This window comes from Hipposideros armiger, unplaced genomic scaffold, assembly GCF_001890085.2.
Source record: "Hipposideros armiger isolate ML-2016 unplaced genomic scaffold, ASM189008v1 scaffold_46, whole genome shotgun sequence".
Classification (NCBI taxonomy): domain Eukaryota; kingdom Metazoa; phylum Chordata; class Mammalia; order Chiroptera; family Hipposideridae; genus Hipposideros; species Hipposideros armiger.
Window position 1 is genome coordinate 57,261 of NW_017731396.1, and position 17,993 is coordinate 75,253.

At 52.5% G+C, this 17,993-nt stretch overlaps 1 protein-coding gene across 1 annotated transcript; it reads right to left on the reverse strand.

Moving 5' to 3' along the window:
• Window positions 1-7,815: 7,815 nt before the first annotated feature.
• CTRC (chymotrypsin C) lies at window positions 7,816-13,987 on the reverse strand. Its single transcript, XM_019639718.1, has 8 exons — window positions 13,942-13,987; window positions 12,673-12,764; window positions 12,481-12,578; window positions 11,471-11,596; window positions 10,492-10,628; window positions 9,582-9,727; window positions 8,527-8,679; window positions 7,816-7,877 (listed from the first exon to the last, which is right to left on the reverse strand). Exons 1-8 carry the CDS (start codon window positions 13,979-13,981, stop codon window positions 7,863-7,865), a joined length of 807 nt encoding a protein of 268 aa, XP_019495263.1. The 5' UTR covers window positions 13,982-13,987; the 3' UTR covers window positions 7,816-7,862.
• Window positions 13,988-17,993: the final 4,006 nt, after the last annotated feature.

Consider the following 17,993-nt stretch of genomic DNA (forward strand, 5'->3'; position numbering starts at 1 on the left):
GTAAGCATGGCCTTGGTTAAGGCCCTGGTTTTATGAGCGGGCTTATCGGCCAGAGATATACTAGGAATACACAAGGTGGGGATTTTCTCAAAGCCCAGTGGAAAACAGGGCCTGTGTTCAAATATTTTTCTCATTTTCTTCCACCTGTCACCCTGGATATACTTTGGAAAATATGCCAAAGGGAGATATTAGAATATGTGTTCTATCTGCTTTTAAGAGATTATGGTATACGCTGGGGAAGGAGAAAAATATTGGTTGTTGGTCTTTGGAGTTGTTTTTTTCAAAGAAAAAATTAGGCTGGCATGCTGAACAAAAAGCATTCTAGACCACTGGTTCTCAATGGGGCTGGTATTGCCCACCAGGGACATTTGCCAGTGTCTGGAGACATTTTGGGTTGTCAGCCTGGGGCTGTAGTACTATGGGCATCTAGCCGGTAGAGACTAGAAATGCTGCTAAACATCCTACAAAGCACAGGGCAGCCCATCACAAGGAATTCTCCTGACCACAATGTCCATGGTTCCGAGATCGCGGAGTCCTGTTCTAGGCCACGGCTTGCAGTGTGACCTTGGGTGAGTCACAGAAGCCTTTAGGCCTGGGGCCTGACCAGCTGAGAACCAGTCTGTTCTGCAACATAGTGATAAGGTTTTGAAAAACACAGGGGGGGCCGGCCCAATGGCGTGTTGGTTGGGAGCTGGCTTGGGACGCCAGCTCTGAGCAGTGGGGCCCCGGTTTGGATCCCACATTGGGGCCAGTGATGCTGCGCCCTCTGCAGCTGGGATGGTGAACAACAACTCGACCTGGAGCTGGGCTGCCATGGGTCACCGGCGACAGCGTGGGCTGCAGTGAGGCTTCAGTGGACTGCCGTAAAGCTACTGTGAGTGGCTGGCAGCCGGCGTGAGCTGCCAAGAGTGGCCATCCAGTGGCTGGCGACTCATCTGCCCCACCCGGGAAGAGCACAATGATGGTGCCAACATGGGCCAGTGGGGTGACATCCTCCACTGCTGGACTGAGGAACAGGGGGACAGTGGTTTGTCTGTTCCCCTTCCCCGATTCCCCAACGCTGTTCCCCTCCCCCAAATCCCCAATAAAATCTTAAAAAAAAAAAGAAAAAAGAAAAACACAGGGGGCACTCTTACAGAGAAGCACAAGAGGTCTGCACAGCTGGGGTTTGGCAGCCCCAGCAATGGGGCGAAAGAGAGTGTGCTGGCAGAGGAGGGTTTTCCTGGGATGGATCAAAATGTATTTTATTGTCTGCTCCCAACACAGCAGCAGTTTGCACTTCTCCAAAGCCTTCATCTTCCAAATGGGGTCAAAGCAGGAGCTTCTTAGAATGGGGGACTGATACCCAACGCCACATACATGTCAGATGCATTCTAAGTCTTACAAAACACTGCAAGGGGGTCCCCCATTTCAGATGAGGAAATGGAAGTTCAGAGAGGTAAAGTGACTTGCCCAAGATCACACAGCTAAGTCAGAATGGGAATTCCAGCTTAGGTTGGTCTGATTTCAAAGCCCCTTTGCTTGATGTCCTTGCAGATGGCCTTCTGAATCCCCTAGCACCACGATAAGCTCCTTGTTGAGTAGGGTGGAGAAAATGAGCAGGGTTTCCTCACGCTTCCTTAGACCTTCACTCTCCTTGCTTGTGGTCGGAGTACAGTGCCAGGCAGGCCAGGCTCTGGTGAGACAGCCCTGCCCTGTGACCACAGTCTCTAATTTGACCCAGCAAGAAAACCAGAGAAAGTAGATTCGACTGTTAACACCTGGGTTCAAGTTCCTCACTCAGCCAGGTTTGAATGTTGTTATCTTGGACATGTCACTTATCTTCTGGACCCGAGTTTCCTAGATAACAGTCCAGGCACAGACTGCAGGACTGTTGTAAGGGTGGGTGAGAGAACATGGGCGTGGGGAAATTCTGTAATCGCCCAAGGATCATGAGAAGGTAAGCGAGGCTGGGGTGCAGGATCAGTTGGATTGAACGTCAGGACACCTGGGTTCTAGCCCCTGCTTTACCCCTAACTCCCCGTAAGTGTTTGGGCTCTTGTGTACAGTCTATAGCAGCCACTACAACAAACTAGTTCTGAAGTCTCCTGTTTCATCTTGAAAGTTAATGTGAATTTGGCATTCTGCTCCGTGTAGTTGTGTTTGTCTTCATAGAAAAAATAACATTTGTTCTGGATGAGGTCACTGACCAAATACGAGTTTGGCATATGCCATGAGCTTGCTGTGTGACCCTGGGCAAGTCACACAGGCTCTCTGGCCTGGGGTTGCCCATCTATAAAACAGGGAAGGACATATGCCCAGTCTATTTCACCACGTTGCTTTGAGGAGTTGAAAGTGACAGAAAAATTCATCAAACAGGCTGAAGCCATAGGGCCATTGATTGGGCCATGAAATGAGAATGTTCAGGATCAGGGCTAGCTTCAGGCACGGCTCGACCCAGGGCTCTGATGACGTCCCCAGGACTTGGCTTCTCTCCATTTGTTTTTGGCTCTGCCTTCCACTGTGAGGGTCCACTCTCAGGCTCCACCGAGTGGCCTGTAGCAGCCCCAGGTTCTCCCGTCTCATGGGAAGAAGAGGGCTACAGAATCTCTGGCCCAGGGTTTCTCAGCTATGGTCCTCTTGACATTTTGGGTGATGGTTCTTTATGGGAACTGTCCTCTGCATTGTAGGTTTGATATCAGCCCTGTCCCCACCCACAAGACGCCAGGAGCCTCCACCCCTCCTCCTCCAGGTCAGTTATGACAACCGGAAATGTCTTCACATGTTGCCAAATATACCAGGGGGACAAAAACACCTCCCCACTTCTCGCTGTTGTAGCCTCACACCCCCTCATCCTCAAACTGAGCATAAAGTGAGTGGGAGCCTTCTGGTAGCTTCCAGAAAGCCCCTCAACTCTCTGATTGGATCTGCCTCAGGTCACATGCCCATGAGCCAGCCAATTATTGTGGTGGGAGAGGGGCTGCAATGCATTGATTGACCAGGCCCGGAGCACAAGTCCCACCCCTAGATCTGGACCTGAAGCTCCACCCAGACCACAGTAGGAGGAGTGGGGGAGGGCTGACATGGAAACAAAAACCTAGGCTTCTGGAAAGGGAATGGAGGCCCGGAGGTCGAGAGCCCACTTCCCTCTCTGGGGCTCAGTTCTCCATTTATATGTCATCGGACAACAAGGCAGCCTGTGAAGTTCTAAGCTGGGCTGGGTCCTTGAGGTCTCAGTGGGGACAGGGAGATGCAGATGTGAACGTCTCATGCGGTTTAGGACTCATTCCAAAGGAGTCCTCTGCAAAGCCATATGGTTCAGGGGTTAGGGGTTTGGGTGTACACCCCGGTGCTTCTGTGTACTGACTCTGTGGTTTGGGTTCTTGCTACTCGGAGAGCGATCTGGACCAGCAGCATCAGCAGAGCTTAGGAGCTGGTGAGAAAGGCAGACTCGCCCACCCAGACCTGCTGACTCAGCATCCGTAGGTTAACAAGATACGCAGGTGGTTCTTCTGAATGTTCAAATTTGAGAAGGACTGGGCTAGGGCAAGTTTCGTCTTTCTTTTCCTTAGTTTCTTTACCTATCAAATACAAAACAATAGCCATTCTGCCTATCCCTTAGGTTTGTGGGTAGAATTAAATAGTTTACTCACTCAAAACACCGAGAATAGTAAATGCGCAATAAAATGTTCCTTTTTATATCCTTAGACCCGCAGGCCTCAGATACCAGAATAGCACAGAACTCTTCAAACTTTTCCATCAACGACTCCTACTAGATGAGGGGTTGGCAAAGTGTTCCTGTAAAGGACCAGATAGTAAATATTTGAGCTTGTGGGACATATGGTCTCCGTTGCAATTAGGGAGCTCCGCTGTTGCAGTGCAAAAGCAGCCATATGGGCATAGCTGTGTTCCAATAAAACTTTATTTACAAAACAGGTCTGGTTCGCAGGCTCTAGTTTGCAGTAGAATAATGATCTGGGTCTAGCACGCAGCAGTCACCGTAACAGCAAGGTGTCTCCGAAGTCTCATTCTGCGTCTGGAAAGCTCCATCTGAATTTTGTAGCTTACTTCACAGCATAGCTGGGTTTATTTTAATGCAAATTTTTCTCTTCCCACCGAATTTTCATAGAAAAGCGAATGTTTTGGGAAGATGCTCCGTGTGTATTCTTTGCCTTTTCATGCCTCCCTGGCCCACAACCATGAGAAATTTTGCAGTCACGTGCCCCAACCTGATAAGAGTGGGCTTCAGGGAACTGGCCCCCAAAGCCTGCTGGGAACAAGGCTGTCTCCCAAGGAACAAAGGGAGAGGGAAGGTTTGCTAATAGGAGCCCAGGGTGTGAGGTCAGTAGAATGACTCCTCCTATCACAAGCTGCTGCTATTTCACTGGCTCCCAACAGGGAGGGAGGGCAGGTGCCCATTTTATAGATGAGAACACTGAGGCTCTGAGAGGTGAAGTGGCTCAGCCACCATCACTGCCCGTCAGTGGCAGAGTCCAGAGCTCCAGCCCAGTGAGCGCCCTCACATAGTTAATGCTGTTAATTTGTACCTGAGAAAATGTGGGTGTGGGAGATTGCCCCCGATTCTTTACCTCTGCCTGTAGCCATGCCTTTTGCCCTGTAACTTTGCAGTGTCCTCCCAGGAGGAGGATGACAGACATGTGGAGCTGAGCTGCCCCAGCCAGACCCAGACTTGATCAGCCAATCTCCAGGTGACAGAGGAGTGATTCCAGCTAAAATCAGCAGGGCCACCTAACTGACTCCCAACTGACCCCAGATGTGTGAGTAATGAATGCTTGTCATTGGCTGCCACTGAGGGTTTGCGGTTGGTGGTTATGCAGCATTAATTATGCCAGCAGTAGCTGGTACAGTGGATGCAAGCGTGAACATCTGTGAGCAGTAATGCTCCTCTCAGGTTTGTCTCTCTGGGCTCATTGCCAGCCTCACTCAGGCTTGTCCACACCCACAGCCTACACTTGCACCTCTGGCAGGGCCACAAGAGACCTTCAGTGTATGAGGGCATCCTTACGGATTTGGGGATTAATCGCGGAATAACATCGTTTTTAGCCCTACAGACTCTGCAGTCAGACTACCTGGGTTTAAGTCCTTGTGTCCTATTAGTAGCTGTGTGACCTTGGAAGAGTTTTTAAACCTCTCTCAGCCTCAGTTTCCTCATCAGTAAAAAAAGGATAGCAATCGGCTATTGTGATGATCAAATGAGATTGTGTACGTGAAGCCCTTGGATTGCCTGGCCCGCACATTACCTAGTGCTCAACACACGGTAGCCACAGCGACCGCATCAGACACACAATGGCACTCTAGCGGGTCACCGGGAGGTGGGCTCTCATGTCCCCAGGCCAGGGACTCCCCTGCCAAGGCAGAAGGTGGAGGTGGGAGGGTGGATGCCTGAGTGCCCCCTTTCCCTCTCTTCCAACCACTGGTTTGTGACCTCCTGGACAAAGTCCACAAATGCTTGCTGTCACCCCAGCCAGACCCCAGGGGGTCCTTCCTGACTCCGCTCCTCACTCCTACACACCCACAGCATGCTCTAGATTTTGCCAGAAGGGAGGAGGGATGGTGTAGTTATTTTTCATGGCTGCTTTAACAACTTACCATAAATGCAGTGGCTTAAAACACAGAAATGTATATCCTCTTACAGCTCTGGAGGTCAGAAGTCCACAATCAGTCTCTCTGGGCTACAGCAGGGCTGCTTCCCTCTGCAGGCTCTCGGGGAGAACCCCTTCCCTCGCGTTTTCCAGCTTCTGGAGGCTGCCTGCATTCCTTGGCTCGAGGCCCCTTCCTCCATCTTCAAAGCCAGCAGTGTAACATCTTTGAATCTCACAATCTCACGCTCTGACGCTCTGACGCTCTGACGCTCTGACGCCCTGACGCCCTGACGCCCCGACGCCCCGTTTCCACCCTTCTGATTCCAATCCTCCAATTTCCCTTTTATAAAGACCCTTGTGATTACATTGGGCCCACCTGGGTAATCTTCCCACCCCACAACCCTTAAATTAATCACACCTGCAAACTCTCTCTTGCCAGGTAAAGCCACACGTTCACCTGTTGCGGGGACGAGGACATGGACACCTTTGGAGGGCCATTGTTCTGTCTACTTCAGAGAGGCTTTGACTCTTGGACACAACAGTGGATCTTGGCCTCGAATCTGAGAATTCTTGTTGAATAAACAGATCCGTGCCGTATGTTTCACCACGTATCAGCTAATAAAAGTAGTTTTGAGAATTCAATCACGTCCCTGAAAGTTTATATAATTTGGGACTTGGGGGGTTGCTGGTGGCTGCTGGTCAACACTACACGCATGCCTCTTAAATACGTACTGAATTGCTGCTGAACTCCTGAGCCCTGTCTCTCCTTTTCCTTGCTGCCGTGGTCGGGGCCACATTCATTTTGGCCTGGACCATTGCAGCTGGCCTTCCTGCCTCCATGCTTGCCGGCCCTAAATCACCCTCCGTACAGCTGGCAGACAAACGCTTCAGTGCGCACGTCTGACCACAGCGGTCGCTTCTCTATCTAAAACCCTTTAATGGCTCCCCATTGCCCTCTGAATAAAGTGGCAACACCCTCTACCGTGGCTATAAGGCCTCACGTGAAAGCCCTTTGCTTGCGCCCCAGCCACATCTGTTGCCCCTCCCTGCTGGGGTGCCCAACCACCCCAGTTTGCCTGGGACCATCCCGGTTTTAGTGCTGAAAGTCTCATGTCCTGGGAAGAACTATTCAGTACCAGGAGCATTAGTCACCCTACCCCTGCCCCGTGCCTCATGCTCTAGCAACACCAGCTGCTCGGAGATGTTCTTGTTGAATAAGTATAGTCTTTCCTGAGGATGGCCTCTGCCTAGTAAGCTGTGGGGACTTACTGATGGTCCCCACCTCCAGGAGCCAAAGTCTGACGGAGAAACAGGACAACGCATGGACCAACCAGAGGCAGCTGTAGCTGAGGAGGCGTTCAGAGGCCAGGGTGGGGGCGCCTCCCTCTGTAGATCAGCACCGTGGCCAGGGGTCCCTCACTGGACCCTGGATCAGTCTCTTTTTTGGCCCCACTCACCCTCCAGCCAGCCTCAGAAGGGTTCTCCCTTCCCTGAGCTTTTGTGGCTCACGCGTTACTGGCCACCCATTCCTGCGCCCTGGCCCAGATCTTTCCTTTCTCTCGTCCTCAGTTTCCCTGCCTGTCTAATACAGTGAAAGCTTTTGCAGCTCTGACCTGCTGGGACTAGGTGTGGAAACCACTGCTTTCCTCAAACCTGTATCCCCTGAAGGTGGGCTGTGGTCTCCTCCTGTACCCTCACTGTGCCCAGCACAGGGCTGGCATGGGGTCAGGGCTCATTAAACACTTCTCAACTCAGAGAGTCCAGGCCAACAGCAGCCATGGGGTCTGCTCTGGGGTTGAGGGACCTGCTGTGGTTGTCTTTGAGCAGCAGGCATCCTCCTGTGGCCGGCCTCTCTGGGCCAGGGAGGCTATCCTTGGGGAGACCCCCATCCTCCACCTTCACCTGGGGGGCCTGAGGACCCACCAGGCTCCTCTGTGGAGGCCGGATCAGGGAAATGGTGATTGGATCAGGGCCACAGTGGCTCACAGCTGTGAGATGTTGGGGGCCAAGTGAGTGTGTCCTTAACTCACACCCCCTCAGGCACCAGGTGGCTTCCTGGGATCCCCCTCCACTGGTGCCCCCAGCAGCAAACTCCAAGGCCTAGCCAGCCTGGCTGGGGTGTGTATGTGTCTCTCTTTTGCATCCCTGGTGTGGAAAGGGGCAGGCCCTAGAGAGCCCGTGAACGGCTGGGGAGACGCAAATCAAGAGTGCAGGCGGCTTGAGGGGGAAGGAAGTTTATTGTGGTAGTGGGGGTTTGCGGCCTCGGGTCCCAAGGATGACTCACAGCTGCATTTTCTGGAAGAGCAAAGAACAGGGTGAGGGGCTCCGGGATGTGTGTGTGTGTGTGTGTGTGTCTGTGTGCATGTATGTGTGTGTGTGTCCCCTTCTGGCATGGCAAGGCTCTACCCAGAGAGCAGGAACAAGGCGGCACGGCAGGCAGCCCTGGGCTTTCAGGAGTCGGCCTTGCCTCTGCCCAAGGGCTATACACCCCTAAGCATTTCAGACCACTCTGCAAATGGGGCTCAGAACACATCTGTCCCTGGTGTGAAAGCCCCCAGCCTGAGGGACCCTCTGCCCCCCTCCCAAGATACATATGGCCAGCCATGCCACCCCCCTCTCCTCTGCTGGGCCCTGCTCTCCTCGGGCCACCTTTCACTTTTGGGGGGACTGGTGTGGTGCTAGGGATCGGGACAGAAGTGTTGGCTGAAGCCAATGGACAAACGGGTGGAGATGTTAATGTCGGTTTCCTTCACTGCACCCGACTCGAGGTCTGCACACAGTAAACACTCAGTACTTGACTGAGTGAGTGAATGAATGGATAAGTACAGGAATGGATGGGTGACTAAATGAGTGACTGAATGAGTGAGTGAAGGAGTGAGTGGGGAGTGAGTGAGGGCGAGGGGCTGGCGGGTGCAGGAGGGAGGGTTCGGAGGCTGGTGCCCACCTCGTTGATCCAGTCGATGTAGGCAGACACGCGAGTGTAGACTGCGGGCTTCTTGCGGGTGTTGCAGCCGAGTCCAGAGCCGAAGCTGACGATGCCCCTCACCTCCCAGGAGCCGTTCTCAGCCTGGCAGTTCAGCGGGCCACCGGAGTCCCCCTGCATCAGAATGGGAGGGTATCAGCCCCCAGGCCTTCCCCTGAGGCAGTCTCGGGAAGCACAGGGGTGTCAGGGTGGCTCTCAGCCTTGGTACCTCCTGTTTTGGCATCAGCCTTTCATGGTGAGGGAGGCAGAGAAGACGTAGTTTGGGGCTGCCTTGCCCTCATTCTGGGAGGCTCTGGTGTGTCGGACTAGCTCTTGGATTGCTGTGTGATCTTGGGATCATGATCACCCTCTCTGTGCCTTGGTTTCCCTAGCTGTTCAAGTCACCGTGTCTAAGACTCTGGGAGCTGCCCAGATAGGTGAGAATGCTGGGAGCCATGTTGGAGAACTGGGAAAGTGAGGCAGGTGGGAGCGGGGAGAGGGGTCATGTGTTTGAAAACAGGACAGTCCCTGATTGTCCTAGACGTTTCTTGGTTCTGTGTGGGACTCCCTATGTCTTCTGTCTCTCTGAACTAATGGAGCTGACGGCATGAAGGGACATGTGTAGAGAGTTTAATAAAGCCTTTTCTACACTTGTCAAACTCATTTATTCCTCACAGCAACCCTGCAAAGTGCTTACTATATCTCCATATTATAGATGGGAAAACTGAGGTTCAGAGAGGTTAAACAGCCTGCCTTAGGTCACACAGCTACTAAGTGGAGGGACTGGGACTCAAACTCAGATACTCATGCCCAAATCCCATGTTCTCACCACAGTGCTGGGGGGCAGGGGGAGCGAAGGAAGTGAGGGAGACAAGTTCCCCCTTAGCCTCCTGGACCCAACCAGGGCTCAGCCTCCTCTCTAGGAAAGGGTACACTCATGTGGATCTCCCTACTCCCCACCCTCCTTTGTCTTCCTCACTGTTCCCTTCTACTTGGCCTCCTGGAGTAGGGACGGGGTGCAGGGCCTGGACACTCACGTTGCAGGCTGAGATGACGCCATCACCCCCGGCACACACCATGGTGTCCTTCACCATGGCTCCCCACCAGTCTTTCTGGGTGCAGGTGGCATGATCCACGATGGGCTGCAGACCCTGTTGCAGCTCGTCAGCAATGGGACCGTTGGCTGGGGAGAGAACAGGTAGTGACCGGGCAAATCAGCCCAGGCAGCCCAGGCCTTCAGGGAACAGAGGGCTGGATGGGGCTGGGACAGGCCCCCGGTGAGTTCTAGCTAGACTTTGTGGGAACTGCACACATGTTTTTAATGGAGAGACAAGCTCCGAGCCAATGATCCCACACTGTTTGGGTCAGAGACCCCTCTGAGGGTGGGGAAGGGAGAGCAGAACTAATCATAGAAAGCCCTTTGAGGTGATTGCTCTTTAATTTGGATTCTGGGGTTTTAATTGTCATTTGTTCCCTTGTAGGTCTCTGCCTTTGGTGTCACACAGTAAAAGGTCTTTCTCACCCCAAGATTTCCCAGTATTAACCTGCATTTTCCTCTGAAGTTTTGTTTATTTGCTTTTAACCTTTTAATTAGGCTGGAATTTATCTGGGCATATGATATAGCATAAGATCTAATCCCCATCCCTAACGGTTTGTTTAGTTTATTTGATAGTCGCTTATATGGCATTTAGTATGTGCCAAGCCCTGTTTTAAGCACTTGGCGAATTCTAATCCATTTAATCCTTACAGCGCCCTTTCTATGCACATGTTAGAGTGTCTGTTACGTGGTATGTGCTTAATAAATATTAGCCATTATTATTACAAAGTTAAAAAGACCTGAAGACGTATAGGCAGAAAGGAAAAGTGATTGGCAAATGTGGGGGGTGTGTTTATTGTGGGAGCTGCTTCCTTCAGAAAGCGCTTGGATTTGCCAGGGGTGGTACTCACTCCAGAGGCGGCCCCAGCCGGTGACGTAGCAGGGGTAGTCCTGAGACAGCAAGGATCCTTCTGCGGGCAGGCATGCCACCTGGATGGTGTCACTCAACTCCACAGACTTGGCCAGCTTGATGAGGGCGATGTCATTGCTGGAATTCGAAGCGGAGGTTTGAATGGAGAGGAGGTCTTGACCCCCACAGCCAATGCTAAGACATCTGGGCTGTGAGTCGAGAGTCAGGCCAAGGGTGATATTTAGGGTCCTTCCTAAATATCCTGACTGCCAGCTTCTTACTGGCTGACAGAGGTGTCAGCGGACAGATGGTCTACCTTCTAACACCATCGCCCGCCCCTTTTTAGATGTACGTAGCTTCTTCTCCCATTTGTGTCTTCACATCATGAAAGGCTTAACAGAGGGGAGACTTGAGCAGAAGCATTTTGAACCACTGCAGGTTACATATCAACTAGAAATGAAGCTAAAGTAAATAGAAAATTCCAATGATAAAGGAGAGGCATCTGTGGATGCAATTTTTAATGTTTTCATGTCACCAGGATGAAAGCTGGTAGCCCTAGATAGACCTAGTGTGATTCCTAGTTCTGACACACACTGGGCTGTGTGACCTGGGGCATATTACTTAACGTCTCTGAGTCTCAGTTCCTTGTCTTGGGCCGGTGTGAGGATTAAATCAGAGAGGCCATATAAAATGCTTATTGCAATGTGGGCATGACTTCAGCAAGACACTGTGGGAGAACCTCGGGGTCTTTCTTCCCTGGGTACCTTCCAGAGACTCTTGGCCAATGATGGAGAGGGAAGGGGTGTCTGTCTCCGCTTAGCATTTTGCTGCTTTGTGTAAAGGGGTCATGTGCTGGCTGTTCAGGCTAAGGATGGGGTCCAGAGACACGGTGGGGGCAGGCTCTGCAGCTCCATCTCAGGGACCCCTCCTTCTTCTGTGCCGCCCCCAGGGGGCTGTGAGATGGTCAGCAGGGCACTCACCGCACCAGGAAGGAGTTCCACTTCTCGTGGACATAGATGGTGTCCACGCCCACGAACACGGAGCCTTCCTCATCGTCCACTACCAGGTTGTTCTTCCCCAGGCCCACTCGGTAGGTCCGGGCATTGCTGAACAGAAGAAGGGGACTTGGGTCAGGGTGGCTTCCGGCCTCCACTAGCCAGTGGGGTAGAGAGGGAACTGGGCGCTTCAGTGGCCCAGCTCTGTGGCCACTGTGGGACTCATTTTGGGGAAAGGAACATCCATCCCCACTGACTCTTCCCAGGGCGCAGGGTCAGGGCCCTAGTCTTGGAGTCAAGTCCACTTGGACTCCGAGGTGGGTAGCCTCAGGCCTCAGTTCCTTCGGCTGTCAGGTGGAGATAATGCTGGACCTCACCTTGCAGGATTGCTGTGAGAACGAACCAGTCCAAGTCACCAGGGCTTTTGTTGCATCGTCTTGCCTGCACCCCTCTCTAACTGGCCTCCTCGTCTCCCCTCACACTCTGCTCCTGCCATACCGGCTTCCTCATTGCTTCTCACACAGACCACGGAGCCTCCCTCCTCCAGGCTTTTGCACTGGCTGTTCCCTCCACCTGGAGCACCCTTCCCTCCGCCGACTGATGATTTCTTCCCTTCCTTCCTTCAGGTCTTTGCTCAGATACCCCCTTTTCAGAGGCACCTTCCCCGGCCACCTCATTTAAAAGAGAACCCCTTATCCTTTTCATGCTCATCCGGGCTTCGTCTTCATTGCCGTTTGATATGTTATATATGTACTTGTTTAATGGTCTGTTGCTTTGTCTTCCACTGGACTAGAAGCTCGCTGAGAGCACAGACTGTGTCCTCACTGCTGTGTTCCCTGACACACAGTAGGCGCACAATAAATACTGTCGAATGGAGAAGTGAAAACTGAGTTCCTGGATCTAAGTAGCTTATTTAGTCCAATGCCTGCGTGTGTAGTAGGTGCTCAGTAAGAGCAGCCCAGCAGGTTCCCGCCCCAGGTGTCGTCCCCGCTCACCTGATGCAGTGGGCAGCCGTGAGGACGAAGTTGCTGGCGATCAAGGTGCCACCGCAAGTGTGCCTCCACGTGTCATCCTTGAGGTACTGGAGGGAGATCTGGAGGCGGGGTGGAAAGGCCACGTGTCAGCCCCCAGGGACCCTTCCCCCACCACCCTCCCCACCCACCTCCCACACCTGCGGCAGCTCTTACCTGCCAGGGCCAGCTGTGGGGCCTGGCACTGTCTCCTCCCACCACCCGGGATGATAGGTTGGGTGCGAAGGTGGGGACCCCGCAACTGGAGGCTGGGGAAGACAGGAGAGAAAGAGCACAGGTGAGTGGGGCTGGCATCCCCCTTGGGGGAGAGGCAGGGGAAAGAGCACCAACTTGGGGGCTGGGCAGACTCGGGTTCAGATTTCACTGTATGACTTCGGGGACGCTATCTAGTCGCTGGGCCTCAGCTTCCTTTTCTGTGAAACCTGGTGAGCTGGTCCTGGGAACTAAATTAGACAATGCCTATAAAGAGTGAAGAGAAAGGCCTGGTACAGAGGGAATGGTTCGTGTGCTGGAGGAGACAGAAGGTGGCTGGCATGTTGGGAGTGCCCGGGTATACCTGTGTCCCTCATGCTTATCCTGCTGTCCCTTTTTAGGCCACAGCATAATGGGGGTACGTGAGCACTGACTCCGCCGAGTTGTAGATTGTTATAGCTGGGAGCTGCGTGAAGCAGTCAGGCGCAGTTGCTCCAGTGAGACAAACCCAGACTCAAATGCTGGCTCTCCCGCTAACCAGCCATGTGATCTTGGGCAAGATACAGAGCCTCCCTGGGTTTCAGTGTCCTTCTCTGTAAAGTGGAGGTATTAATAGACCCTGCTTCTCGGGATCAAATAAGCTCCTGCATGTAAAGGGATTCGCACAGTGCCGGGCACATAGTAGACACTCAATAAACAGGAGCTGCTATTATTATTACTGCTGTCGTTGTTGTTAGCTAGAAGGACTCTTAATCAAGTGCCCTCGTTTGCCAAAGGAGCCAGTGAGATAGAGTGGTGCAGTGGCTTGTCCAGGTCCTGCCCAGAGTGAGTGACGTTCAAGCCAGATTCCTTGATTCCTAATCTGGGAGAGAGTCACCAACATGGGGGAGTAATGGGGCCCCAGATGACAGATGCCAACACTGAGAAAAGTAGGCCCTGATAGTCCTTGGAGTGACCCAGGATGAGGCATCTAGGGTGTCTCCGGCCCACGCTCGGTGCTGTCCACACCTCCTCTCTAACCCTCAACCTGGGAGGTCAGATCATCAGCTCTATTTTGCAGGTATGGAAGCAGAGCTGCCAAGCGGACAGGGATCAGCAGTATCCGAACCCCTATTGGACCCCTAAGCTCCTTTCCTGGAGCCCTAGAGAGCGCAGGGCCCCCTGCTTCTGTCCGGGAAAGCCAGCCTGAGCTTACAGCCACTGGCTATGGCTGGTCCCCGACCCAAAGCTTACCGCAGGCCAGGAACGCGGCGAGAACGGTGAGGCCCAGCATGATGTGTGTGGTCAGGACTGAGTGGCCGTCGAGGTGGGCAGGGGCACACTTATAGGCAGGAGCGAGGGTGGGCCCACCGGTCAAGGCTGAACTACCCCTTGGAGAGAAATCTGTTCTGATAAGGCCCTTTCCCTGACCTTGGGTGGTTACTGTTTAATTTGGGCAGGAGGTAGGGTTGGCTCGAGGCATGGATTTCCCAGATATCCTGAGACAGGGCAGATTCTGAGGCATGCAGGTTTTGGGGGCCCCCATCACTCTCCATGGAGTGTGTTCTCCTCTCTCCATAACTCATTCCTTTTAGTTATTTTTTTTATTGGGCACCTATTAGGTGCCAGGCATTGTGCTCAATGCTCCTTGCGTTCACTTACTTCTCCCAGTAACATGAAGTAGACACTCTTATCCGCTCATTAAAGATGAGGCAGCTGAGACTCAGGGGTCGGCGACTGTCCACAGTCATACAGCTGGGCAACAGCTGGACCAGGATTTGAAGACAGCACTGCTAATGCCAGTCTGGGGCTTCACACTACGGCGAATCTCTGATTCCTTCTGTCTTTATATCTTCATCTCTTTCTTTCCTCTCTTTTTTCTTTCTCCCTCAGTAAACTAACAGTGTCTGGGCTTGGGGCACCCCTGCTGTCCAGTACCTCCTCCCCGGGCTGAAGATGGAGGCTGAGCCATGAGCAGCCCCTGGAAGGTGCCTGGTTGGCCAAGTTCCTACCTGGAGCCAGCTTACTTGTCTCCTTGCCAGGTCCCTCAGTCTCTCTGTCTCTAAAATGGGCAAATAGGACCATATGTACTCTTAGGCCCCTTTCAACCTTAAGGATCTATGACTTGACCGTCAAGGTTGAGTGGCAGATCTGGGTTCATGGCGCTTGGTCTGGTCCAATGCACTGTGTGCCCAGAAGTTCTATCCAGAGCCCTGGCAGTTTGGGATCAGTCTGTCCCTTGGAGCGTCTGGTGTAATCCATTTGCCCCAAGGCCTGACCTCAGCCTGGTCGGTTCAATTCTGTTCTTCCTCCCCTTTCTACTCATCCACGTGCTCCTTGGAAGTTGCTTTCTGAGCTGGGCCCACTGGTGACCTTAGGAATTATTTCCAATAAAGAAACTCAGAAGGCTATGCACCCTGCTCTTAATTGCGGTTATCTGGGGGGTGGAGGAGGATTTTAACTTCTATATTTTATACAGTTTAAATTCTTTTTAAAAACAAGGATGCGTTTCTTTAGAAATATAAAAATCAATAAAGTTTTGATTAAAAACAACAATAACAACAGAGAGACAAGGAGTGTGAGGGTGTGTGCAGGGGTCTGGCCTTCTGTGATGACTTCAGGCCTCAGACCTGAGGTGTCTGGGGGCTCTCAGTCTGTGGGAACTTTCTGTTGTCTTCTAGAGGCTGGTTCTGACAGAGGGGTCAGTGGCTACACCTCAGACCCAGAGTTATTAGTCGCCAAACTCTGCAAAGGGTCACCCTGGCCTGGGGACTGACGTCGTAAACGGAGCTATGGACTGAGCAAGGTAACAGGTAAGACTCCTGGTCTCTGTCCGTCAGTGACTTGCTGGATGTCCCCAGGCCTTGGGCAACTTCTTTGGGCCTCAGTTTCTCTTGAACAACTTGGGGAAATGAATAACTGGGTTTCTATTGGGTTGTCGGAAAAGTCATGACGTATTTTTTCTGTTTTCTGTTGCAAAAATGCGTCATGACTTTTCCGACAACCCAATATATCTGGGAGTTTGCTGATTTACACTCAGAGAGATACAGCAACTTCTCGGCACCCATCTCAGTCACGTGTACCTGCCCATACGTACACACACATGCAGGGACAGGTAGACAGACAGACACCCATGCCTACACATTCACAGACATGCATACAGCAGTGCCACACAGAGAGCATCCAGTTCTACACGGCATATGAAGAGCCATGTGCCACACATTCTAACATGTACCCCAATATAGAAATAGCCACAACTTCACAGGCACATAGGTAGTGAGGTACCAGACAGAGACATTCATTGTTTTTTTTCTTTTTGGAATGTTTACCAAGAAATTGACCTTTTTGCTCTTTGGAGGGAGGTTGCTGGCTTCCCTGGAAGGTGCAGACAGCATCAGCTTTAGGGGAACTTCCTTGTTTGGAGACATTTAGCAGGTGTGGCCCTTTAGGTAAGGCAGTACCAACAGTTGTACCTGGAGAAAACTGAGGCCGCCTTACTCAGCTTCAGATGCTGAAGATGGGATGCCGCGTGCTTTGCCCAGCACTGGACCACACACCTGAGGGAGGGGAAACCCAGAGCCATTGATATCCGTGTGACCTTGTGCTAGTGACTTAACCTCTCTTGTGCTTCCACACCCTCATCTATAAAACAGGGGTAAAAAACACGGTACCTGCCTCCTAGGGCTGTTGTGAGGAGAGCCTGGCAAGCACCACAGAAATGCTGGCTGTTATTATTACGGCGGTTGCCCTCTGGCTCTTACGAGAAAGCTTGAGCCTGGACTGTCCCTGGGCCCTTTTGCCTTTGTGGACCCCTTCCTCCATCCAAAAATATGAAAAATTATGTTTTATGACTGCATGGGTATAAAGGCTAATATAATCCAGTTTGGATTATATTCATATTTTTCTCCTGCTGATTTCAGAAGAATCCAAAACATTTTTGTAGGCCCTAAAGGTATTGCGGGCTCCACCGTGCTGATGGACGATTCCCCCTTGGCCGAGGGCCCTCCCCATGTCAGGGTATATACAGCTGAGAGAGACTTTGGGGAATGTTCTGTGGCTCACGTGGGCCCTGGCGGTGCCTTTAAGCTGTACCTTGGGGCAGTGGGGGAGAAAACTGGGTTCTCGCTGGAAGCAACTGGGCAGAGGTGGAGCTGCCTCTGGGCGTGTGTCAGCCGCCCCTACCTTAGCCCCGGTGCCGGGTGCAGTGGGTCAGAGGACACCATTACTGCAGTGGCTCAAACTGCCTAAGTTATGGCGGCGACATTTGGTTGGCTGACCTGATTTTCTGGCCATGGTGACCAAGAGTGAAGAAGCAGCCCCCGCAGACAGGGCTTGGGCATATCTGCAGAGGAGGGCCCTGCGCCAGTGGATTTCCTGCGACAGGAGGGGTGGGGGCGTGGAGTTGGATTAACTGAAGTAAAGATGTGACTCTTTTGCTTGCCCAGACTGTGAGGCGCTGATATACCATGTACTCAGAGGCCATGCATTTATCCCTCCCACATCTGCTGAGCACCTCCTCTGTGTAGGCCCCGTGTTAGGGCTGGCACTACAGAGATGTTAAGACCCCATCTATCGCCGCTTTCGCCCCCTGCCAGGCAGGGTGGTAAGTGTTCCTCGGAGTGTCCCTGATTAAGAGGCGAGTTCTGGGTAGGAGCTTGATGGGGTGAGGCTTGGGAAAAGATTCCTTCATTACAGATTCCATGTCCAAAACGAACTTGAGGTCTTGAGAGTGTAAGGATGCTAGAATCCCACCCCCATCCTGCTGAACCTTGTGTAGTTTTCCAGGGCTGGAGTTGGGCCTCCCAGGAGTCACTCAAGCTCAGACTGTGCTGGGAAGATGACCATGGGTGACTTGTTGTAGGCTGGGCCCAGGGGAGGCAAAATCTCAGGAGAAGCAATGCCAAGGCTGGGCGTGGTGGTGATGGTGCGAGGAGGCGGGACAGTGAGAGCCTGAGAAACGGGGCAGGTGTCACTGATGGGGGCCTATATCTTTTGGCTGCTGAGACAAGACTCTCAGGTGGCAGCTGTTACATCTCAGGTGAGGCTCACTAAGGGGGCTGGCCTGGGGGCTGGCAGGGTTTCTCCTCCAAACCAGATGGAAGTACTGGGAGTTCAGAGAGGCTTTGGGGGTTGAGTGAAGGGTTTGGGTTTGGTGATGGGGGCCAGGACTCAGCGTTGAGGGGATTCTCATTGAAAGGCTGGGACCTGGGGAAGATTAAAAAAAATTTTTTTTATTGGGGAATTGGGGGGATGGGAACAGCGCTGGGGAATTGGGGGAGGGGAACAGACAAGTTGCTGTCGTTTTT